General features: G+C 44.8%; 1 protein-coding gene across 1 annotated transcript in view; it reads left to right on the forward strand.

Annotated features, from left to right (window-relative positions):
• Positions 1 to 26,487, forward strand: part of ryr2a (ryanodine receptor 2a (cardiac)) — a 455,564-nt gene that overhangs the window by 240,873 nt on the left and 188,204 nt on the right. Inside the window, 10 exon segments of the mRNA XM_078230647.1 lie at positions 1,381 to 1,524; positions 3,608 to 3,881; positions 6,338 to 6,452; positions 9,243 to 9,375; positions 10,395 to 10,498; positions 13,164 to 13,299; positions 15,734 to 15,928; positions 18,604 to 18,707; positions 20,219 to 20,339; positions 24,984 to 25,153. Coding sequence (XP_078086773.1) covers positions 1,381 to 1,524; positions 3,608 to 3,881; positions 6,338 to 6,452; positions 9,243 to 9,375; positions 10,395 to 10,498; positions 13,164 to 13,299; positions 15,734 to 15,928; positions 18,604 to 18,707; positions 20,219 to 20,339; positions 24,984 to 25,153 — 1,496 coding nt within the window.

Consider the following 26,487-nt stretch of genomic DNA (forward strand, 5'->3'; position numbering starts at 1 on the left):
TCACCACTGTGCCACCGTGCCATCCTCAGCTCCTTTGCGGTGCCATTTCCCCATAGCCCATAAGAACACAAGTTGATAGTTTGCTTTTGAGTCAATGTTAATGACAACCTGCAAGTTTCCCTTCAAGCCACTCACCATCCTGACTTGGAAATGTATTGCCATTCCTTCATTGTTGCTGGGTCAAAATCCTGGAACTCCCCCGCCTGACAGTGCTCTGGGTGTACCTACATCATATAGACTGCAGTGCTTCACGAAGACAGTTCACCCTCACCTTCTCATGGGCAGTTAGGAATGGGCAATAGATGCTGGCCTAGCCAGCAATGCTCACATCTCTTGAATGAATACATTTTTATAAATGATCGATTTATTGATAAACCTTACATCGGGTGAACATAAGAGATGAAAAAACTTATCAAACATTTGGAATGAGTTGACATCTTGTGAACCGAAGCGATCATTTTATAGTAGAAAATTTTACTCATTGGTTATTGACAGGATGAAGGCAATTTATTGGCGAGTCTTAATGATTACTTTGAGAGGAAACTATCCTCTGCTGCTGTATAACCTCTTTAACAGAGTCAAATAGCAAATTTAAAATGAGATAATTGATTTTGGTTTTTTTCAAATTTGATTTTTGATCTGATTTATTATTGTCACATGTACTAATATACAGTGAAAAGTATTGTTTCTTGTGCGCTATACAGACAAAGCATACCGTTCGTAGAGTACATAGGGGGGAAGGAAAGGAGAGAGTGCAGAATGTAGTGTTACAGTCACAGCTAGGTTATAGAGAAAGATCAGCTTAATATAAGGTAGGTCCATTCAAAAGTCTGATGGCAGCAGGAAAGAAGCTGTTGAGTTGGTTGCTACATAATCTCAGACTTTTGTTTCTTTTTCCTGACGGAAGAAGGTGGAAGAGAGAGAATGTCCCGGGTGTGTGGGGTCCTTGATTATGCTGGCTGCTTTTCCGAGGCAGCAGGAAGTGTAGATGGAGTCAATGGATGGGAGACTGGTTTGCACGATGGACTGGGCTAAATTCACAACCCTTTGTTATTTCTTGCAGTCTTGGTCGGAGCGGGAGCCATACCAAGCTATGATACGTCTGGAAAGGATGCTTTTTATGGTACATCTGTAAAAATTGGTGAGAGTCGTAGTGGACATGCCGAATTTCCTTAGCCTCCTGAGAAAGTAGAGGTGTTGGTGGGGTTTCTTAACTATAGTGTCAGTGTGGAGGTACCAGGACAGGTTGTTGGTGATCTGGACACCTACAAAATTGGAAGCAGCTTCACAAAAGAATGCCTCTACTCTGGTCTGCTTCCAAGTGCTGTTAATTTGAATGAGACTTCAGGCACTAAAAAGCAATTACATTTCTTGTTTCAGGCATTGAGCTGGAAGAAGAAGAAGCAAACAATGATGACAGCGACTCCACCATCAGGGGTCGACTTATGAACCTGGTGGAAAAAGTGACGTATTTAAAGAAAAAGGAGAAAGAGAATCCAATGGAACAGGAGACAAAGAAACCCAGTTAGTGTTTTGTTTCTGAAAAATATTAGAAGTGATTTCCTCTCGATTTAGTGAACCCAGACTTACCCTTTTACTGCACACTGTCTGTATCACTCCTCTTTTTATATACTCTGGAAATGTTGAATCTTTCTCATTGTAACATCAGAAATTATTTTTTTCTGGCCAAGTTTGGAGCAATATGGAGCCGTGCTGTCAAAGTTTTTCATCTTGCACTCAACAGGACAATACATAAAAATACTAAATTGTAGCAGGAACGACAGTTTATTCCTTTTACTATTTAGTCTTCTTGTGAAGTATCCTGATGACTGCAAGTAGAAAAACTTCGACAACCTTTCTCTTTTTTTCAGCATGACCCAAGTTCTGTTCTACCAAATGACGATTGGCAACATGCTGTTAAATCTGTTACAAAAGCAAAATGCTGCGGATGCTGGGAATCTGAACTAAAAGCAGAAAATGTTGGAAATGTTCAGCAGGTCAGGCAGCACGTGTGGAGAGAGAAGCAGACTTAATGGCCTGATTTTTACTTTTACGCCAACCTGGCAAGTTTTCAGGTTGGGGATGGGGATTGGGGGGGGGGGGCGGTGGATGGGTAGTGAGTGTGAAATTACATGGATGAGATTCCCTCCAGATTCTGCCCTCTCCTCCCCAAACTTGGAAGCAATTTTATGGTGGGGCGAGCAGGGCTTCGGGGTGTTGGGGGGGAGAGGGTGGGAAGCCATCGCTTGCCCCAAAAATAAGCTTTAAATGGTGACTTGATGGATGCTGAAGGGCCTTTTCCTGCTCAGCTTCAATTTTTAGGCTGGCGGGTGAAGGACAGATTGTGGTGGGATTTGGAGGGTTGGGGGGAGAGCAAGGTCCTACAAAAGAAGCCCCAATCTGATGGTGAATGCCATACACTAAAAGACCGGTAAACCATTGGATCTCCCCCAGGACCCCAACTGACTGGGGCGGCACAGTGGCACAGTGGTTAACACTGCTGCCTCACAGTGCCAGCGACCCAGGTTCAATTCCGGCCTTGGATCACTGTGGAGTATGCACATTCTCCCCGTGTCTCCGTGGGTTTCCTCCGGGTGCTCTGGTTTCCTCCCACAGTCCAAAGATATGTGGGTAGGCGCATTGGCCATGCTAAATTGCCCCATAGTGTCAGGGGGACTAGCTTGGGTAAATATTTGGTGTTATGGGGATAGGGCCTGAGTGGAATTGTTGTTGGTGCAGACTCAGTGGGCCGAATGGCCTCCTTCTGCACTGTAGGATCCTATGATTCTGTGACCCCCCTCACGGCCCCCCAACCCCCACCCCTCTTTCCTCCTCTTCAGGACCCCAACTGCTTACCTGTCCTCCGTGCTCCAATTCCCAGGCACGGCACTGCAGTCCCTCTTCCCGCCACTGCAGCACTGTGCCTGGAGGGCCCAGAGAGCTGCTAGCCAATTTGATTGGCGGTCAGCTCTCCGAGATTGGACCTGCTCCCAGCTACCAATCAATGCTCGTTAGAGGGTAAAACACCAGAAGGCCTGTTAGAGTCGGCGGGGGGCGGGGGGTGGGGGTGGCGGGGGTTGCCTGTGCGTCCCCCTGGGAGCCGAGCTTTCACTTTCTGAAAAATTCAGGCCAAGGTTTAAGATCTTTCATCAGAAACCCTGCAGTAAAAAAATGTTAGATCAGCAGGATGAATTTTTAGGATATTGAGTGCATTAAGATCTGATTAATCATTTACAATACTGGAAAAGCAGTTCCCCCCCCCGAACTTAAATGATGCATGTGGACTCTATGGGCAGAATTTTATTGGCACGCCCTCCCGAGGTTCGTACGATCCCACCTGAGGTCAAAGGGGAATGCCGTTTTCCGAGCCTCACCCGCCCCCCGGAATTGGGGCGGGCGTGCCGGAAAAATTCCGGCCTTTAAGCAAAAAAGCAAAATAGACGACAAAGTTTGCATTTTGCCTCAAGACTTGCATCCAGCAATATTACTTCACCATTACTTGTTACTCGGTGTTAAATATGAGTACGTGGTGGAACTTTGAATACGCTGTCAGAATATTTCAAACTCATTCATTGAAATGACTGTCAGATTTTGATTTTTATCTCAGCCACTCTGCAACAGTTGATCTCCGAGACCATGGTACGGTGGGCCCAGGAGTCAGTGATTGAAGACCCAGAGTTGGTTCGGGCCATGTTTGTGCTATTACACCGGCAGTACGATGGCATTGGCGAGCTTGTTCGTGCTTTACCCAAGACGTATACAATCAATGGGGTATCCGTGGAGGACACAATAAACTTACTGGCTTCCCTGGGCCAGATCAGATCTCTTCTCAGTGTCAGAATGGGTAAAGAAGAGGAAAAGCTGATGATCCGTGGACTGGGGTGAGTAAAAATGTTGCTTTTGTGTAGCTCAAGGGATTTCAGAATGCTGATGTGTGAGCTGTAGTAGGCAATTTACATTCATACTTCGCTGAATCGCTTTTCAATAGTAGAGACTAATTCCATTTACCTTCTTTCAAACTTGAAAACAGTTTTTAACATGTATTATATATTTGGGATAATATATGAAAGATGAATATGTTTGCTTGAAATTCCTCACTCGAGTACATTTGAGGTGGAGACCTTAACTCATTTATATTGGTGAGTTTATGGGCGGGATCTTATTGGCTTGCCATGCCAATGGACCAGGGTGGCAAGTCGGTAAGATAGGGCGAGAAGTGAAAAATCAGGTTCGCGCCCGATTTCTCACCTGTCGCGATCTTGACAGCTCCATCCTGCCTCATGCCCGGGAATGGAGGCAGGGCCTGAGGGAGCAGGGCTGAAGCTGGCAGGGGGGGGAGCTTCTTAGCGGGGGTGGGAAGAGGGGTGCGGTTGTCTCGCTGGGTGTTGATTTGGGGTGGAGGGGGGCAATCATCCAGGGCAGCAACTGGGCGTGGGGTGATCAGCGAGGGTCACAAATGGGGAAATTGGACAGGATGGTGATTATGGGGCTGGTGGGGAGGCGGGGGTTGGGGGGGGGGTGGAGGCGACGTCTGTGGGAGTAGTGGGGAGGGGGAGTTAGGTGACAGATCTCCCAGTGTACATAGCATACTGGGAGACCGGGGCACCTGCACAATGGCGCCCCTAGAGCTCAGCAGCCGGCCTCATGACCGTGTTGAGACTCCACCCTCCCTACTGGCGGGAATCACATTATGTCCTCTGTATTGCACAGAGTGCCATAAATTACCATTACTTACCTCTGAAAAAATGGGAGAGAAAACCTATTGTTTTTTTTGCCTGTTTTACACTTCGAATTTTTATGAGAAAATTCCACCAAATGTCTTCAAAATGTAATGGAGCGAATTTGAGACAAACGGATTTCACTTGTCTACCCAACATCCCACTGTATGTTTCAAGGCCTATCTTTTGGAGGATTTTGAATGGATTATTATTTTTTAATAGACTTAAACTTGACACCATTTACCACAGAATGTTGCTGCCAATTATAAACAAATTGAGCTCGAAGGGCTGAATGGCCTACTTATACTCCTAGTTTCTACGGGCGGGTTTTTTGCGCAACCTGTTGTTTTAGGGTGGCGGAGGCGGCCCGCCATTGGCTGGTGGCAGGATCTCTGGTCCCACTGTTATCAAAGGGGTTTCCCCTTGAATGCACCCCTTGCCGCTGGGAAACCCACAGCGAGGGTGCAGCATTGGCGGAACTGGAAGATTCCGCCGCTGTGAATGGCTGGAAAAGTTTGGCCTATGCTTCCACAAACAACCATTGGGGAACTGATGGGAATGGCTAAAATTCTGCTTTTATAACCCGCCCAATCTTACTCTCCATTGAAGTTAACATTGTGCAATACTGGGTGGGTGTAAGGCCAGTGATCTACTCGATCCTACGGATCTCTCACCCAGCAAATTAGATTAAAAATAACCTCCATTAGGTTTCACAGCTCTGGTGGGTATGAAGGAATTGAAAAATAACTGCTTCAGTAAACAGCTTTTGCAAATGAGAGCCACTCTCCTCCAAAAGCTGGTTCTGAAAGACCATAAGACCATAAGACATAGGAGCGGAAGTAAGGCCATTCGGCCCATCGAGTCCACTCCACCATTTTTGGTGGAGTGGACTCGATGTGAAAGTGAAAGACTTTGGATTTGGGGGTGGATGGAAGCACCCCGAAGTCTTCTCAACCTGAGGGCCCCGAGCATTGTTCTGATCTCTTTCCCAAAGGAAAGGCTCGGGAAATGAGGATGGGAGCTGGATTTCACCCGGGATAGGAACGAAAGATCATGGGCCTAAGCTTTCCCAAATGGCATTGGTGACATCCTGTCTCCAGGGGAGTAACCATAACCGCGGGAAATTTAAATCGCAAACGTGCTGAGCTTCTGGAGGCTGGGCTTGGGGCAAGGGGTAGGAGTGGTCGCGGGAGGGTTAATGTCGATCTCATGAAATCCCAGATCATTGCAAAAGAATTGGAAAACCCACCCTCGTGCGGAGTTAAAATGGCGGGAAATGAGAATGAGACATGTACTGCCGGCCATCACTGTCGCAGCCCACCCCACCTGACCTGAGATTGACCTCCTTTTCTCTTTGGAATCTGTTTTAAGCTGCAAGTTCATTCGCAGCTTGATTTCAGTATGTTCACCAGTAGCTGACAAACTTGACTTTATTCACTTAAGTTCAGAGGATCAACGTGCCTTAATTTACTAACTAAAAAATGAATAAAAATTAAAGGTCTAAATCATCAATTAATAATGTAGCCTTGCTAGTGGAATTTTCAGAGCAATTAACCAATGCCCATCACTAAACATTTGTATTTACTAAGTTTTTTTAAAAACTTGCTCCTTTCACCTAGCGATATAATGAATAACAAAGTGTTTTACCAACATCCGAATCTAATGAGGGCACTGGGGATGCACGAGACAGTGATGGAAGTGATGGTGAATGTGCTCGGAGGCGGAGAGTCTAAGGTAATGTGGCCTGGTTTTGTACGTCATTAATATGGGCGGCACGGTGGCACAATGGTTAGCACTGTTGCCTCACAGCGCCAGGGACCAGGGTTCAATTACAGCCTTGGGTTAATGTCTGTGTGGCGTTTGCACGTTCTCCCTGTATCTGTGTGGGTTTCCTCCGGGTGCTCTGGTTCCCTCCCAGTCCAAAAGTGTGTACGTTAGGTGGATTGGCCATGCTAAATTGACCCTTCGTGTCTCAAAATGTGTAGGTTGGGGGTTTAGTGGGATAAATATGTGGGAATAGGATCTGGGTAAGAATCGGTGCAGACTCAATGGGCTGAATGACCTGCTTCTGCGCTGTAGAGATACTATGGTTTTATGTATTGGCACAATATCTCAGTTCTTTACAGTTATTTTATTCCTGGATACAGTGAGTAATTTAAGAGAGAATTGATCTGTTAAAGTACAATTTAACATTAATTCTTCCCTATAGCTATCCCATATTTCTTGCAGATATCTCTGTAATGAGTTTTAGTTCAGATCTAACCAAGTCAAAGAGTTGGTTGTGAACTCTCAATATCTTGTCATCTTAGTAAGAAGTCTCACAACATCAGGTTAAAGTCCAACAGGTTTATTTGGTAGCATGAGCTTTTGGAGCGCTGCCCCTTCATCAGGTGAGGGAGGGAGCGAATTTTCAGAGCAATTAACCAATGTCACTCACCTGATGAAGGAGCAGTGCTCCGAAAGCTCGTGCTACCAAATAAACCTGTTGGACTTTCACCTGGTGTTGTGAGACTTCTTACTGTGCTTACCCCAGTCCAACGCCGGCATCTCCACATCTTGTCATCTTCTGAGGTAGTGCCAGTAACATTCTCACCTCTTCAAAGCTGAAGTCAGGAACCTTTTCTTTTGATAAGTACATATTTTCACTGAGATGTGACATATCTAATGGTATTTCATTTAAATATGCAAGTTCATGTAAATTAAAGGGCAAAGTGGTACCCATTCGTTTCCCCTAAAAGTACCCAGTTGTTTCAATCCCAGTTGATGTTACTATTGGCCTTGAAATATCCCAGAGTGGAACTCCTGCTCAAAAGACCATGGGTTGAATTTTACCAACCCGCCCACCACGGGAATTGGAGCTGGCGTGGGGCAGACCATGGAAAGGTCCACTGGCCTCAGGTGGGATTTTACGGTTTTGGGGCGAGCGAGTCTGGAAAATCCCGCCCCATAATGTTTGCTTTTTTTAGAGACATGGATGAATCACAAGACTACCAATTAGCTTTTAACAACAAAAATAATTAAACATTAATGATTTGACTATTGTGCGATACGAATTCACTTCCACTTATCTTCACAAATGTACACAGATCTTAAGGATAACACAGGTTACAAAACATATCTTATGCTATATCCTATGCTATAAGGATTTCAATAAGCACACGGGTGAATTTTCCCATTCCTCCCACCTTGGGAATTGTAGCGGGAGAAGGGCAGGATTTTCCGGTTTCGGGGCGAAACCGGCTGGAAAATCCCGCCCAAATTCTCTGTAATCCAATAGGTTTACTGTGGCAGATGACTCCCCACTCTGAAACCAAGTGGCAGATACCACTCGATCGATCTTCGGTGGATTTCTCCTCAGATGTCCCCAGATGATTGCCACAACAGTGTTTCCAAACTCCCTTCTCAAAAAGACCCACTTTAAAACCTTCTTTTAAACAATGCTTTCTCTCAGCTATTTTCATCAAGGATCCTCCTCCAGGTTTTCCAAATATTCTTTTAAAGGAGACTTCCACTCCATTGCTTTTGTAAGGATTTGCTTCCAGGTTTGTCAACTCTCCTTTCAGTATTCCTTTGTCTTGAATGCTCTTAATCTTTTACACAAACTCTCAGAGATCCAAGCACCAATTGAGTCACAATTACTTCAACTATGCTTCAGAGGCTGTAGTAAAATACCACAAACTTTAGAATCAGTTTAGATATGTTTGGCTTCTCACTAGCCAACTTCTTCTCAGCTCTGTTTGTGACTTCAATGAACAGTGCCCTGTTCCAGTTTCCTCTGTTCCTTTAACTTCAGACTTCCTGGAAGCTTCTCTTCATTTCTCTTGTTTCCTGAACTAACTAGTCTTTACATTTCTGGTACTTCCTTTCTTGCCCCTTCTTCCATTGTATGGCTTTTCTTCCAGCAAAGCTGTGGGAGATGTTCCCTCTCACACTGCTAAGCGCCTTTTACTTTGGCTTCCAGTACAAACTAACCTCAAAAAGTTATTTTCTCTAAAAATGGCCCTGGTTGCTAAGCAACAGCTCATTCTCTCTCCAATCTCTTAGTTTACATGTTGCAAATTCTCTCAGCGCAATGCAACCACAGTTTAAAATGAAACTAAAGATCCCCATACATGCAAACACCTTTGTTCAAATTAATCTAACTCGAGTTTTATACCCTTCCTGAGATAGAAACACTAAATTAAACTCACTTAAATCTGTACCTCATTTCTAACATCCAACAAAAAACATAGATCACTTAAAACTACCTCTGCTTCTTGACACAGTTGAGTGAGAACTGTTCCCAAATTAGAAGAACGTGCAAATAAAGTTTCTGAATTTAGCTTTGTCGAGGGGAAGGTACCATCTGTTTTTCAAACATTTAGGGCGAGTTAACCTTTGCACTATGACTGGATAATGATAAACTAAAAGGTTTTGTGACTTTTCTGTTCTGACTTTTCTGTTCCTCCCAATTATTATTGTTCTTTAAAACAATTTTCACATTAAACTGAGTCTTGTTTCGTTTTCTTGATGCATCCTGTTTAGGAAATTATCTTTCCAAAGATGGTGGCCAACTGCTGTCGTTTCCTGTGCTATTTCTGCCGGATCAGTCGGCAAAATCAAAAAGCTATGTTTGACCACTTAAGCTATTTATTGGAAAACAGCAGCGTTGGATTAGGTGAGGATATATAATTCGTTAGAGATCCTATTGTATTCTGAATTGATGAAGCAAGCCTTTCATCTTGTATTTGTGCCTTTAAAGAGTAGCGCTTCTTTGTGCTACTTTCAGTCATTGATATTTGATTGGAAAAACAAGGCTGAAAATTGCCCAGTAGTTGGCACAGTGGCACTGCTGCCTCACAGCGCCAAGGACCCAGGTTCAATTTCAGCCTCGGGTGACTGTCTGTATAGAGTTTGCATGTTCTCCTCATGCCTGCATGGGTTTCCTCCGGGTGCTCCAGTTTCCTCGCACAGTCCAAAGATGTGTGGGTTAGGTTGATTGGCCGTGCTAAATTGCCCCATAGTGTCAGGGGGAATAGCAGGGTAAACACTTGGGGTTAAGGGGATAGGGCGTGGGTGGATTTGTGGTCAGTGCAGACTTGATGGGCTGAATGGCCTCCTTCTGCACTGCAGGGATTCTATGATTCTAGTCACAATTTCCTAAATTTGCAAATGCACAGGGAATGGTTCATTCACCCAATGTGTTCACTGATGAGGATTTGGGAAACTCAAATCACTTTGATACTGGGGATCAAGCTTCTTGCCAAGGGGGCTCATTTGCTTATGAAACGGAACGTAAGCATTCCTTAATCGGTCCAACTTCTCTGTGCCAACACTTAGACTATTCAAAGTCTCATCCCCTGCAGATTAAGGAGTCAATTAGTGGGCCAATCAGGGAGTCTTTTCCTTGTATTTAACCGGGAGATAGATAGGTTCTTGATTAATAAAGGGATCGGGGGCTATGGGGAAAAGGCAGTAGAATGGGGATGAGAAAAATATCAGCCATTATTGAATGGCGGAGCAGACTCGATGGGCCGAATGGCCTAATTCTTCTCCTATGTCTTATGGTCCTGCTATGAATAAGGACAGGCAAATTCCACTCAAGAAATTCTTCTGTCCGATAATGCACTGAGCAACGCTATCATAGTTAAACCACTCCTAAGACTATTTCTCAAAGGCTTCATGTTTTCTTAATAGCATCTCCTTCAATGCGAGGTTCCACTCCTTTGGATGTTGCTGCAGCGTCTGTGATGGACAACAATGAACTCGCCTTAGCATTGCGAGAGCCTGACTTAGAAAAAGTAAGTATCAGTCTATGTTTATCTAAGTGCAGTTACCTCTGCTTATTTTGATTGATGTTTAAACGACCTTTGCGTAATGACTTCAATCAGGCCTGAGGGTTGGCCTATTGGAGTATGAACTCCCTGATTAAGGAGTCAATTGATGGGCCAATCAGGGAGTCTTTTCCTTGTATTTAACCGGGAGTGTCAGTTCCTCTGGCACTCCCGAAGGTAGACTGCTGACTGATAGCATGCTGTTGGAATTGTAAATAAAGGGGATTTTAGTGAAGGGACTTCATCTCCGAAGGCTTATTACACGTTGTTAAAACCACAATGCGCCCAATGCTAGTCATATGGCTAAACTGATCTACAATCAGAACAATAACTCCTTTAGAGACTTCTGTGAGTAGGCTTGAACAGTCCCCAGGCACTGGTTTTGATACTGGAACAGGGCTGGTGGCTTCCTGTGAAAACTGTCCCTTAAGATAGCGGTTTTATCGCATTTTGTTTTCACTTATGGGATGTGGGAGTTGCCCAGTATTTATTATCCATCCCTAGTTTTCCCTTGAGAAGGTAGTCGTGAGCTGCCTTTGTGAACTGTTGCAGTCTATGCCTTGTGGGTACACCCACAATGCTGTTGGGGAAGGAGTTGCAGGATTTTAACCCAGCAACAGTGAAGAAACGGCAATATATTTCCAAGGCAGGATGGTGAGTGACTTGGAGGGAAACCTCCAGGTGGTGGCATTCCCAGGTATCTGCTGCCCTTGACCTTCTAGATGGTAGTGGTCGTGGGTTTGAAGGGTGCCTATGTAGCTTTGGTGAATTCCTGCAGTGCATCTTGGAGATGATGCACACTGCTGCCACTGTTCGTCAATAATGGAGGGAGTGAATGTTTGTGAATGGAGTACCAATCAAGCAGGCTGCTTTCTGGATAGTGTCAAGCTTCTTGAGTATTGTTGAGCTGCACTCATTAGGATTCTATCACACTCTTGATTTGTGCGCTATAGATGGTGGACAGGCTTTAGGGAGTCAGGAGGTGAGTTACTTGCCGCAGGATTCCTAGCCTCTGACCTGTTCCTGTGGCCACAGTATTTACATGGCTGGTCCAATTCAGTTTTTGGTCAATTGTAACCCCCCTAGGATGTTGATAGTGGGGTATTCAGTGATGGTAATGCCACTCATTGTCCAGAAGTGATGGCTGGATTTTCCTGTTTGCAGGTGGTCATTGCCTGGCACTTATGTGGTATGAATATTACTTGCCACTTGTCAGCCCAGTGCTGGACATTATCCAGGGAAGCTGATGGCCTAGTGGTATTATCACTGGACTATTAATGCAGAAACTCAGCTAATGTTCTCGGGACATGGGTTTGAATCTCACCATGGCAGATGGTGGAATTTGAATTCAATAAAAAAAACCTGGAATTAAGAATCGACTGATGACCATGAAACCAGTGTCGATTGTCAGAAAAGCCCAACTAGTTCACTAATGTCCTTTAGGGAAGGAAATCTGCCATCCTTACATGGTCTAGCCTACATGTGACTCCAGACCCACAGCAATGTGGTTGGCTGTCAACTTCCCTCCAAGGGCAACTAGGGATAGGCAATAAATGCTGGCCAGCCAGTGATGCCCATGTCCCATGAATGAATGAAAAAAAAGGTCTTGCTGCATTTGGACATGGACTGCTTCAGTATCTGAGGAGTCGCGAATGGTGCTGAACATTGTCAGTCATCGTTGAACATCCCCACTTCTCACCTTATGATGGAAGGAAGATGGTTGATAAGGCAGCTAAAGATGGTTGGGCCTAGGACACTATCCTTAGGAACTCCTGCAGTAATGTCCTGGAACTGGGCTGGTTGACCTCCAACCACCACAACCATCTTCCTTTGTGCCAGGTATGACTCCAACAAGCAGTAGTTTGCTTCCATTGACTCCACCTTTGCTCGGGTGCCTTGATGCCGCACTCAGTCAATGCATAGCTTTTGCTGTACAATGGGGGTGACACCTGAAGCCATGATTACCTGTAAGTGGGGTAATGTTCACTTTGAATGGAAAATATGGAACGTACTTGCTGATGCATGAAAAGATTTGCCAGCCATTTATCGTGGTGATCTTATGCATTAGCTCCCCTTCCGTTGAGTCACAGAGACCGAGAGTCATAGGGGTTTACAGCATGGAAACATGCCCTTCGATCCAACTTGTCTGTGCCGCCCTTTTTCTTAAGCACTAAGCTATTCCCAATTGGCCGCATTTGGCCCATATCCCTCCATACCCATCTTACCCATGTAACTGCCTAAATGCTTTTTAAAAGACAAAATTGTACCCGCCTGAAGCTCCCAGTTCAAGTCCCAGCCCAGGGCATGCTGGCCATGGAAGGAGTGCTTATGACGCGTTGATAATCAGCCTGCTAACCCTTCCAGCAGTTGCCCACTTTTCTCCGAAAGGGATATGTGAAGATATGAAACAAACAATTTTTTCCCCCCAACTTTTCAAGAAGTTCAAAATTCCTCAATTAGCAGTTGGATTAGGATTCAGATGCAAGGGGTAAGTGATTGCGTGAACCTTACCTTCCACCACTGTTCCTGTAGTTTGATGGACATTTCAATCAAGCTAAATAGTTCCTCCAAATCTCATTGAGAGTGTAGTATGAAGGCACTTACTGACTTCTGATCATGTTCTGTTCTGTAGGTGGTTCAGTATTTGGCTGGCTGTGGCCTGCAGAGCTGCGCGATGCTGGTTGCCAAGGGTTACCCGGACATTGGATGGAATCCTGTGGAAGGGGAGCGGTATTTGGATTTTCTCCGCTTTGCTGTATTTTGTAATGGTAAGGCATCGTGTAAGATCATCCCCCTTTAACAGCGTAGACTGTGACAGCGAGAGAGCACAATGGGCCACTATCATGTTACGGAAAAGGAAGAATATATTGTCAGTGATGATACAATGCATAAGTGATCCAAGCAGAAATAACCCAGCTGAGTGGAGAAATGATCTGATACATGTTCTATGGAGATTGGTATCTTTGGTGGAAACCAGCTGCATAGTTTCCCTACAGTGCAGGGGGAGGCCATTCGGCCCATCGAGTCTACACCGGCTCTCTGACAGAGTAACTTACCAGGTCCTCTTCCCCCGCCCTCTCCCCATAACTCCACTCATCTATCGTGGCTAATCCATCCAACCCACGGATCTTGGGACACTAAGGGACATTTTTTTTATCACGGCCAATCCACCTAACCCGCACATCTTTGGAGTGTGGGAGAAAACCGGAGCACCCGGAGGAAACCCACACAGATACAGGGAGAACGTGCAAACTTCACACAGACAGTCACCCGAGGTTGGAATTGAACCCGGGTCCCTGACACTGTGATGCAGCAGTGCTAACCACTATGCACCTATGCTGCCATCACAGGGATAGAGTGATAAAGACAGGAAGCTTGTTCTGTTCTATTCTATGTTTTGTTTCTTTCTTACTATTATATATATTGATTAAAATATTGGAATGGAATACCAAGATTTAGATAAACTTCAAAGTGTACCTCTGAGCACAGACTCTTGTCTCTGTGTGGTGGGAGTGCATATCAATCATTTAGACACTCAGGATTATGTGGTACAAAACCGTTTCATTCATTAAAATGTCTTTCTTGGTCCATTCTCAATTAGAGACTTGTACAGTAAAGCTGGGTTGAAAATACATGAGTGGGATCAAAATTGCTGTGTTTATACTAATGCAAAACTCGCGAGGGTCCAGACTTTCTCAAGTGGGCATTCTTTCCTATTTGAATTACTGTTGGGCTACTTAGCAAACGGGGGCCCTCGTAGGTGAGTCAAACAGTCATCTTAATTGAGATCGATAAGGGTTCCCCAGTTAACAGTTAGGAGTCGTAATCCTCGATGACTGTGAGCCCGGGGTTGCTGAAGCTTCTTGAGCATCTCAACAAGGACCGGAAATTCAGTCTTGAACCTTCCAGTAATTATCTCATTCTGTGAGTTTACCAACCAAGTTCTTAGAGGAGCTTAAATCACAAAATTGAACAACATTTCACGATAAATCTTTGAAATGAGGATGTGATTTACAAGTTTTTTTATGCCAGCTATTTTTCACTCTGTTGGTAGACATACACTGCAAGACAGTGGTTATTTCTGGGGTTTTTTTACAAACAAAATAAAGCTTATTAATTTGCCCTATGTAAAATGCAGTGTTACTTAATACAGGGTTACTTAACCACAATGTCATGATGGTAGTGGACATCTGCAGTGAACAGGTTATTTGGTGTTGTAATGGTATGATCCAGGAAATTGGACACAAGAATAAATGGATCCCAAAGTGTGATTTATGTTCAGTACACACCAGACAGATGCTGGCATTTCACTCAGAGCTTACACGAAGTAACATGTACGTCATTTGGTACCAACCGCTGTAAATGAATGTAGTAAATTAGTAATTCCCACCTCCTTGAGAATACTCATATCCAGTGGCAGAGCTAGCTACGATGACAAGAAAAGAAACTTGTATTTAAGTCTGGCCTGTAGCATTTCAGTGGAAATGCCGAACGTGGTGCCCATTCATTTGCAAGAGGGAAACTGAAGTAACTCCTCAGAGCCGGTGTCCCTTCACCAGACTCCTTTTATCTACAAACTCAGTTCCCCTCCTAAGAGTGCTTCAGGAACAAAGTCAGAATCCGGAGTGTCGGTATCCCTGACACCCCTCAATATAGAAGCGCAGGTGAGATTTCCTGATTGGGCAGGCAGTCATTATTTTTTAAAGTTTTATTTATTAGTCACAAGTAAGGCTTACATTAACACTGCAATGAAGTTACTGCGAAATTCCCCTAGTCACCACACTCTGGCGCCTGTTCGGGTCAATGCACCTAACCAGCACGTCTTTCAGACTGTGGGAAGAAAGCGGAGCACCTGGAGGAAACCCACGCAGACATGGGGAGAATGTGCAAACTCCACACAGACAGTGACCCAAACCGGGAATTGAACCCGGGTGTCTGGCACTGAGAGGCAGCAGTGCTGTGCTTAACCACTGTGCCACTATGCCAGCCACATTATCTCAATTAGGGAGCTCATGCTCCAAGTGGTCAACCTCATGGGCTGCATGAGGTCATTGCACAAACAGGGTCTCCGTATTCTGCCATAGCTTTCTAAATCTTTGCTTAACATTGGTTTTCAGATACATTGTTGATTTAAGGGTAATTTTATTTTTCTTGTGTGCCGTGCTGGTGTTTCACTCACACTTTTGTTCCGTCAATTTGAAGGCGAGAGCGTGGAAGAGAATGCCAACGAGGTTGTAAGGTTGCTGATTCGTCGGCCCGAGTGCTTTGGGCCAGCCCTGCGAGGAGAAGGAGGGGACGGCCTCCTCTCTGCCATGGAGGAAGCTATAAAGATCTCGGAAGACCCGGCGAGAGATGGCCTGTCGTCAACTGATGAATCTAGTAGAAGTCTGTGAGTCTGTGACCTGACTGTCAATACCCAGATTTTGCTGGTCATAGAATGGACATTGAAATATTTCCTGCAGTGATAGCTCCATCTGAACTAAGAAAAAGTACTGTAGTTTCTAGCCTAACCTTCAAGTAGCTCATTTTACCTCAAGGGAGGGAAACATCAAAAACCATTACGGTTATCCATAGCTTTATCTAGAACTCAACGTAGGAACAGGAGGACATTCAGTCCTTCCAATTCTGGGAAGGTGGTGGTGTAATGGTCAGTGGGCTGGTAATCCAGGGACCCAGGGTAATTAATGCCCTGAGGACCCAGGTTCGAACCCCACCACGGCAGATGGTGAAATCTTAATTCGATAAAAATCTGGAATTTAAAAAAAAATCTAGTGTTGACTGCAAAACCATTGCCGATTGTTGAAAGGTATCATCTGGTTCATTGACGTTCTTTAGAGAAGAAAATCTGCCTTACTTGGGCAAGGACAATTAGGGATGGGCACTAAATGGTAGCCAAACCAGTGAGGCACACACCTCATGAATGAGTAAAAAATGTTGGACCATGATTCAATTCGATCATGGCTGATCGCATCTTAATTCCATCTACTCACCTTGATTCCACAGCCCTCAGTAGAGTTACAGCACAGAAAGAGGCCCATCATGTTTACACCAGCCATTAAGCACCTATTACAATCCCAGTCCTGCCTAACAATCTCATTTATCAATCTCCTTTTGGGAATTTTCAGTTGACCCCCAGCCCCAACAGCATTTTTGGATGAGAATATTCCTGATTTTCACCACACTTAGTGCTTCCTGATATCACTCCTCAACGGCTTAATTCTAATCTTAAGTTTATAAATTAAGTTCCATGGTAAGTGCGCTTTATGGAAAGTCGGGAGGCGATGGCCTAATGGTATTATCGTTAGACTATTAATCCAGAAACTCAGCTAATGTTCCGGGGGCCCGGTTTCGAAGCTTGCCACGGCAGATGGTGGAACTTGAATTCAATAAAACATCTGGAATTAAGAATCTACCGATGACCATGAAACCATTGCCGATTGTCGGAAAAACCCGTCTGGTTCACTAATGTCCTTTAGGGAAGGAAATCTGCCGTCCTTACCTGGTGTGGTCTATATGTGACCCTGGAGCCACCGCAATGTGGTTGACTCTCAACTGCCCTCTGAAATGGCAGTTGAGAGTCAACCACATTGACTCTCAACTGCCATTCAGTTTCAAGGGCAACTAGGGATGGGTAATAAAATGCGAGCCAGCCAGCGAAGCCCATGAATGAATAAAAAAATGTTACTTGTCCCACGAGCCAAATAGTTTTTGAATAGGGAGGATTGCCTTGGTTGAATCACTAAACCAAAGAATTGTGAGAACTATGCCAGCATCAATAGGCACCATCTTAAGTTTAAACGTTCAAGATGACTCAATGGTATTTTGCTAATTAAGCTCAGACACGCTGTCAAAGTCAGCAAATTCTCTGAGGCAAATTCCCCAGCTTGTCATCTATGCTTGCAGTTTACATAAAAATATTCTGAGATCAGCAAAAGGGAACAGGAATATATTCTTTGTAACTGATCTTTATTTAAATAGTTAATGACAATGCAGCTAGCTAGAGAAAGTGTTGCTGCTGTAAACACTACATTTAATGATGAAAAACCGTGTGGCTAAAATCCCTCTTTACTGCAAATCTGGAACAAACCCTGTTGCAATTATCAGGCTGCTAATAAAATGTGATTTACAGAATTGAAACATAGAAATATAGAAGCAGGAGTAGGCCATTCGGCTCTTCCAGCCTGTTCCGCCATTCATGTCTGATCATCAAGTTCAATATCCTGATCCTGTCTTCCCCCCCATATCCCATTAGCCCCAAAGAGCTATATTTAATTTCTTTTAAACAGTGCATACCTGTTATTTTATTCCAAGGATATTAATGAGGGAGAAAAAAAAGTGACCCCTCCCCCCTATTTTCCATTAAAGAGGAATTTCATTCACACCATGTGGTGATTTGTGTTGTTGGAGATGACCTGATACGCACAACCAGCCCAGGCCTTAGTGACACCAAAAGAGGCAGCCATTATTGGCAGCAATCTGGCATCACCTGGGCTGGTACTTGGTGGGTAACATGAGTGGCGGTCATGAGGGTCAGCAAGAAAGATGTAAAGGAACCATTTCAACACATTTCAAAATGCCTTCCCGTATCGGAAATTCTAGTTATTGTGTATGCTGCTAATATTTTATGAAATTGTATTAGCATTTTTACATATGTTTGCGTGTGTACATGATGTATGTATGCATGTGTGTGTGTTAATGCATGTGTATGCACATGTGTGTGCATGTGAAGTGCATCTGTGTGTGTACGCGCATGTGTCTGTGTACATGCATGCATGTGTGTGTATGTGTGTGTGTGTATTTGTACATGTGTGTGCATGTGTACACGCATGTGTATGCACGTGTGTGTGTACATGCATCTGTGTGTGTACGCGCATGTGTGTGTATGCACGTGCATGCGTGTGTATGCGTGTGTGTGCGTGTACTTGTGCATGTGTGTGTGCATGTCATAACTTCATGACCAGTTAGAAGCAATTGCATTACTTAGCCTCATGAAAAGCCACACAAATCTCTATCAGCAAATATTAAATTACACAGAAATTGAGGAATATTGTGAATATATTTGATTAACAGAGATCTTGAAGAAGAGGAAGATGACACTATCCATATGGGGAATGCCATTATGACTTTCTATTCTGCTTTGATTGATCTATTGGGTCGTTGTGCACCAGAGATCCATGTAAGTAGCAAATCAACTCAAAGGAAAGCATTTCATTGGTCTCAAACATCAATATCTTAACGCTCTTCAGCCCATCTGTTTTCATTCTGATAGCCCTCCACAAAAGTTACTTTGGGGGGTAATTGAAATTGAACATTGATTTTTTTCTGATGCTGACGGTCAGACTCAACTAAGGAATGGCTTCTCAAACTTGAGAATGTAATTGAGTAAAATAATGCATGTTGCTTAACTTTATCGAAAAAATAATATTCACAATGTGGTCTGTAAAGCAAATGAGATTGCCATTGTTGTAGAGCAAGGTATTATGACAAGGAAGCCTTGAACCACAGCAGTGATTGAAGGGAAGAAAGAAGATAGAGATGTTTAAGTAGCTATTGGATAAGCACATGAATATGCAAAGAATAGAGGGTTTTGGACCAAGGGCAGGCAGGAGGGATTAGTTTAATTTGGCATCATGTTTGGCACAACATCGTGGGCCGAAGGGCCTGTTCCTGTGCTGTACTGTTCTGTGTTCTAATACTATGTACAATAAGCTCAATGCAGGTGCAGGTCTAGTTTCACCCATTCCCGGGCTCACAATAAAGGTTTGATTTGATTTATTATTGTCACATGTATTAGTATACAGTGAAAAGTATTGTTTCTTGCGCACTCAACAAGAAAAACACAAGAGAAGGAAAGGAGAGAATGCAGAATGTAGTGTTAAAGTTTTAGAAGCATAGAATGAAAGTAAAAGATAGAATTAGAAGGCATGCTGGGCATAGCTTGCGAGAAATCGCCTCGCTCCAGCGTCATCTTACCAAGACCTGCGGCCTCACACCCGATAGGTGACTTTTCGCACACTTCTTCCTGATAGGCCGCAGTAGGGTTCCGTGACCCATGAATACCCACCCCTTAAAGGAGCCACGCTACCACTGCCATCATTGATTTTGGCCACATTGTTATAAGATATATTCCTAAATCCCCCGAAACCCAGACTGAAGAGTTTCTGAGGTAGAGTGCCCGTCCCAATATTCAATTCCTTCCCCTGTCTTCACCAGCCATCAGGATTTAAATAGCTGAGGTCTTTGCGTATTGCTTGCTTGTTTAGCCTATTTTTCCTGCCATTGCTTCGAGTTAAGCTGCACAGAAGATCAGAAATCCCCGACTTCAGCATTAACAGGGAGGCTATCCAGATCTGTATGCTTAGTGGTCACAACATTTTATGTTTCCCGCAAGATGGGGCTGTCAATCCCAGAGAGGGATGCCCAAGAGCAAGCAATCACGTGCTTTAAATACAAAAAACCTTCCACCATGTGTGGAATGACAGGTTTCAGATCAGCTTTGGCAGAAGCCTGGGACACAATTGTCTCTCATTGTTCTCTTGGGCAGAGAGGAGAGACCAAAAAAATGAAAATGCCATTGAACGAGAGAATGTCACCCTGAAAAATATGCCGTGGTAATCTTGTACTCAATATGTGTAACTTTCCTGTTTTGAATACCTCAACACATTAATTTTTTTAATCTTACAATAGCTCATTAACGCTGGCAAAGGAGAGGCAATCCGAATTAAATCCATTCTTCGGTCATTGATTCCGCTGGAAGACCTGGAAGGAGTTGTCAGCATTCCCTTCCAAATGCCGACAGTTGCTAAGGGTGAGTTTCCCGCCCTATAATGGGGCTCTGGATACTCTATATTAACTCATTTGTCGACGATGATAAGTTTAATTGTGCCACAATACCAATAGCAGGGGAGACAGTGGCCTAGTGGTATTATCACAGGACTAGTAATCCGCGGGGGCACAATGGTTAGCACTGCTGCCTCACAGCGCCAGGGACCCGCGTTCGATTCCCGGCTTGGGTCACTGTCTGTGTGGAGTTTGCACATTCTCCCCGTGTCTGTGTGGGTTTCCTCCGGGTGCTCTGGTTTCCTCCCACAGTCCGAAAAACTTGCTGGTTAGGTACATTGGCCATGCTAAATTCTTCCTCAGTGTACCCAAACAAGCAGCGGAGTGCGGCAACTAGGGGATTTTCACACTAACCTCATTGCAGTGTTAATGTAAGCCTACTTGTGACACTAACGCATCAACTTAAACTTAAACACACACCCAGGGTAATGCTCTGGGGACCTGGGTTCGAATCCCACCACAGCCGATGGTGAAATTTGAATTCAATAAACAAAAACTGGAAAAAAAGTCTAGTGATGACCATGAAACCATTGGTGATTGTGGTAAACACCCATCTGGTTCACTAACGTCATATAGGGAAGGAAATCTACTGTCCTTAACCTGGTCTGGCCTATATGTGACTTCAGATCCACAGCAATGTTGTTGACTCTTAAATGCCCTTAAGGATGGGTAAGCTTAGAGATGCCTACATCCCATGAATAAAAGAAAAGATTACTATCCATAAAATGAAAGAAGCAACACTTTGGGCATGATTTCCCATCCCTGACACTGACGGGCATTGTTGTGGGCAGGGCCGGAACATTTGGAGAGCCGTTGGGTGGGATTCATTCCTCCTGTGTCCCCCCAGAGGCATGCTTTGTGGCAGTGGCCCACCATTAGTCGGTGGCGAGATCTTCCGGTCCCGCTGCTGACAACAGGTTTTTCCATTGTTCTCTCCCTTCGCTGCCAGGCAACCCGCAGCATGAGGGTCGCCATCGGTGGGACTGGAAAACCTAGCTGGCGAGAACAGCCAGAAAACCTCAGCCAATGAGTTTAACAGTCTCCCTGCATTTTCCCATCCTGCTCACTGTGATGCCCGCTGGTGTCGGGACTGGAAAATCTCACCCATTGTGTGTACTTTTGATGCCCTTCAGGTGAGTGTAGGGAGAAAAAGAGGCACCTAGAATGGAATAGAATCCCTATAGTGCAGAAAGAGGCCATTTGGCCCATTGAGCTGACAACAATCCCACCCAGGCCCTATCCCCATAACTCCACCCATTTACCCTGCTAACCCCCTGACATGAAAGGGCAATTTAGCATGGCCAATCAACTAATCTGCACATCTTTGGAGTGTGGGAGGAAACTGGAGCACCCGGAGGAAACCCACACTGACATGGGGAGAAAATGTGCAGACAGACCCCCAAGGCTGGAATTGAATCTGAGTCCCTGACGCTATGAGGGAGCAGTGCTAACCACTGTGTGACTGTGCCGCCAAATATTCACCCTCTGCAGTGGTGGGATTTGAACCTGGTCCCCCAGAGTATTGCCCTGGGTCTGTGGATTACTAGCTCAGTAACATGGTGTGGCATGGTGGCACAGTGGTTAGCACTGCTGCCCCACAGCACCAGGGACCCAGATTCAATTCCGGCCTCGGGTCACTGTCGGTGTGGAGTTTGCACATTGTCCCCGTGTCTGCATGGGTTTCTTCTGGGTTCTCCTCACAAGATGTCAACTCATTCCAGATGTTTGATCAGTTTTTTCATCTCTTAAGAACGCCCAATGTAAAGTTTATCAATAAATTGACCATTTATAAAAATATATTCATTCAAGAAATGTGAACATTGCTGACTAGGCCAGTGTTCATTGCCCATTCCTAACTGCCCATGAGAAGGTGGGGCTGAACAGCCTTCGTGAACCACTGCAGTCCATATGGTGTAGGTACACCCACAGTGCTGTTAGGGAGGGATTCCCGGGATAGGGCACCTCCGTGTGCTCTGGTTTCCTCCCACAGTCCAAAGATGTGTGGGTTAGGTGGATTGGCCGTGTTAAATTGACCCTAGTGTCAGGGGGATTAGCAGGGTAAATATATGGGATTACAGGATTTGGGCCTGGGTTGGATTGTGGCCGATGCAGACTTGATGGGCCGAATGGACTCCTTCTGCACTGTAGGGATTCTATGATTGGTTGACAGCTGACAAAGGATTTGTGGTTTAGTTGGTGGAAATGATCTCTGATAATTTATGAAGCACTTATATTGCATGCTATAAGCCTCCTTTTGTCAAAAAGGAGTATTGGTTGCCTTAAAGAATTACTGCACTGCTATGTTCAAGATTCTATCAATGTATGTTTGCTATGTGGGAAGAAATCAGGGATATTATTCTCATTGTCAGCCTACCCTGTTAGAATAATGGCCTTGTCCAAGATATGATTTATAATAATGCTGGTCTTCCATTTTATTTTTGATTGACAACTATCTCATTTTTTAACGCATGGAGACGGTGTTTAAGAGGTTATTAAAATCATTGTAGGAAGAATAATCTTGAACAATAATGTTGAAATAAATAACTTCATTTTCTGGACTCTGCTCGTGTGGGCAAACCATTTTAAACATTTATAGTCAGTTGAACATTATTGTTTCAGTTAATGTGATGATAAACGGTCTAATTGGGGGTGAGAAAGTTTAGAAGAACCCTCACGTATTTCAGCTCCTTGACTTGAAGATCAAACTTTCTTATAACATTCTTGAGCTGGGGGGTGGACGGTTCATCGTAGAATCCGTGCAGTGCAGAAGGAGGCCACTTGGCCCATCGAGCCTGCGCGGACAACAATCCCACCCAGGCCCTATCCCTGTAATCCCATGTGTTTACCCTGCTAATACCCTGACATGAAGGGGAAATTTAGCATAGCCGATCAACCTAACCCAACATCTTAGGACATTGTGGAGTTTTAATGCGCATGTCCCCTGCCCAGTCTGATTGACGGGTTTAGCTTTGAATTGGAATCTGCAGGGGGCTGCAGGATTAGGCAGATCCAGAGATCCATGCCCCGAATGGGTGGGCAACGGGTGTGGATGGGTGTAGGGGGTGGTGGGTAGGGGGTGCCCATCCACTTTTAGAGATAAAATGCCACCCATTATGTTTCTCTTGCTCTGACTGTTCCGACTCTCTTTCCAGTGAACCCTCATGTGGAGAGTTGGTTACTTGCTAATACTTTACCGCAACAAAATTGAGGCATCCCATCTTTTCCAGTGAGCTGATGACAAATTGGCTGAAACATGAGGGGTGGCTGTCCACACTAGCGGCACTCTCGGCTTCCACTGCGGTGAACAGAGGTTTGGCTGAGCGCCAAATTCTCGGTCTTTGATGAAAGCGGCGGTGGGGCGTGAATGGTCGGAGAATTCCGGCCGCGAGGTAGCATCCACTTCAATTTACTGCCAAACAATTACATCTGTTATAAAGCAGCTAATTAGCGTAAGGTACAATAGTTATTCCAGACTTGAGCAGCTGTTGATCATTTCTAAGTTTTCCATTGTTTGCAAAATGTTACATTGATATGGGACGGAAATCAAAGAAGGCTTACTAACTCCTCGAGGTATGTACAATGTTTTTCACTAAACATTTGTTCTGTTGATTAGTATACATTGGGTAAAGTCAACATCCTTACTGATCTTTGCTGGCATGAAGGAACACAAAACCCCTGCTCCCGTCTTGCAGTGTAAATAGTGAATGGAGTGTGCTGGCACTCTGAATTTGCCGAATTTTCAGTTTCACCGCTGCGGGAAATGATGATAAGACTGGCTGCTTCCTGAGAGGAGAAGTGACACCATAGCCATGCCTCGTGAACCAAAGATCACCATCGTCAGAACGGAGGTTGTTTGCACAGCTATGTGACGCTTCTTTTTTTAATATGGAATCCTTACAGTGCAGAAGGAGGCCATTCGGCCCCATCGAGCCGGCGCCGACAACAATCCCACCCAGGCCCTATCCCCACAACCTCACGTATTTACCCAGCTAATCTCCTTGACACTAAGTGGCAATTTAGAATGGCCAATCAGCCTAACCCACACGTCTTTGAACTGTGGGAGGAAACCAGAGCACCCAATGAAAACCCACATGGGGAGAATGTGCAAAGTCCACACGGACCGTGACCTGAGCCACCCAAGGCCGGAATTGAACCGGGGACCTTGGAATTGCGAGGGAGCAGTGCTAACCACTGTGCCCCCTGCGTTGAGGAAGGAAAGCAAAACTAAAAATAATGATGCTGGTAAGACCGTTATTGGAGCTAGCCAAGGAAAAGGTTATTAATCCATTCAGTAATTAATGGGGGAGGCACAGTGGTTAGCACTGCTGCCTCACAGCGCCAGGGACCCGGGTTTGATTTCTGGCTGGGTCACTATGGGGAGTTTGCACATTCTGCCCGTGTCTGCGTGGGTTTCCTCCGGGCGCTCCTCCCACAGTCTTAAAGACGTGCTGGTTAGGTGCATTGGCCATGCTAAATTCTCCCTCAGTGTACCCACCGCAGTGTGGCGACTAAGGGAATTTCACAGTAACTTCATTGCAGTGTTAATGTAAGCCGACTTGTGATTCATAAATAAACCAGAACTTAATTGGTAAATGCATGTGTTTCCTTTCAGATGGGACGGTTGTGGAGCCGGACATGTCAGCAGGATTCTGCCCTGATCACAAAGCAGCCATGGTTTTGTTCCTGGAGAGGGTGTACGGGATCGAAGAGCAAGATTTCCTTTTACATCTGCTGGAGGTTGGCTTTCTGCCAGACCTCCGAGCTGCTGCCTCCTTGGACACGGTGGGTAGATAAAAGGCCTCTGAGGTTTAATTGGTGTCATGTTTCTGTCAACGTGATATGAGTACAGCGCTGATTCGACAATTCAGCTGCTCGCATTGGAAAGAAAGCGGCCTGACTGACTATCAGATAAAGACGTCAAGCTATAACATCAACGGACACTACCAGGGAAGCAGAGTGAAATAAAGAAATTCAATTCATTATCTGCGCTGTGACCAAGAAGTTAGTGCAGTGTACTGGGGAATGTGGACAATTTTCAGACAGCCAATCTATATGAACTGTCCTCATCATATTTTAGTATGTAAAACTTTAATATTCTATCTACTTGAACTATGCCTCCAATATAATAGTAAAATTTGTCTTCCCAAAGTATTCTTCTATCCAGAGCAAATGCTTTGAGAAGCTTAAATTAGAATTAAGTATTAATTACTACAAATTGTCACTTGTGGCACTCAGAATTGTAGATGGTAAATGTGAAGAATTACTCCAGGCATGCGGTGGTGTGGCATTAAAACCTATTGGAAAAATCGCACTGCTCTGTAACTCTCTGCTGCCAGAATATACAACCTCAACAGCACAGAAAGAGGCCCTTCGGCCCACTCCAAAGATGTGCGGGTTGGGTTGATTGGCCATGCTAAATTTCCCCTTAGTGTCAGGGGGACTATCAGGGTAAATATGTGGGGTTAAGGTAAAAGGACTTGATGGGTTTGTTGTCAGTGCAGGCTCATAAGAACATAAGAACATAAGAAATAGGAGCAGGAGTAGGCCATCTAGCCCCTCGAGCCTGCCCCGCCATTCAATAAGATCATGGCTGATCTGAAGTGGATCAGTTCCACTTACCCGCCTGATCCCGATAACCCCTAATTCCCTTATCGATCAGGAATCCATCTATTTGGCTCGATGGGCCAAATAGCCTCTTTCTGCACTGAAGGGATTCTACTCAATCACCTGTACCAATTGGTGATCCTTTTACATATTTGAATGTTTCACAGCCTACTCTGTCCCAATCAACAACAGTTTGAAATGGGGGGGTAGGATTATAGAAAGAGGATACATGGGGTCACAGTAGTCAAGTGTCTAATGCAGTGGTGGGCAACCTTTGGCCTGGGGGCCACATGCAGCCTATCTGGGTTCTGAGTGCAGCCCCATGAGTGATTTTGCTGACCGCTGCCCACACACAAAGTTGCTACATTCCATTGGTTTCCAACCCCATAATTTTTTCCTACCGGTATGATTGAAATGATATGCATATTGTTAGGGACCAGATCAGAAACTCCAAGGTATATTAAGCAGTTTGCCTAGATCACAACTTTTACTCTTGATGTTGGCATTAGGGT

The sequence above is a fragment of the Mustelus asterias genome, chromosome 15 (assembly GCF_964213995.1).
Source record: "Mustelus asterias chromosome 15, sMusAst1.hap1.1, whole genome shotgun sequence".
NCBI lineage: Eukaryota > Metazoa > Chordata > Chondrichthyes > Carcharhiniformes > Triakidae > Mustelus > Mustelus asterias.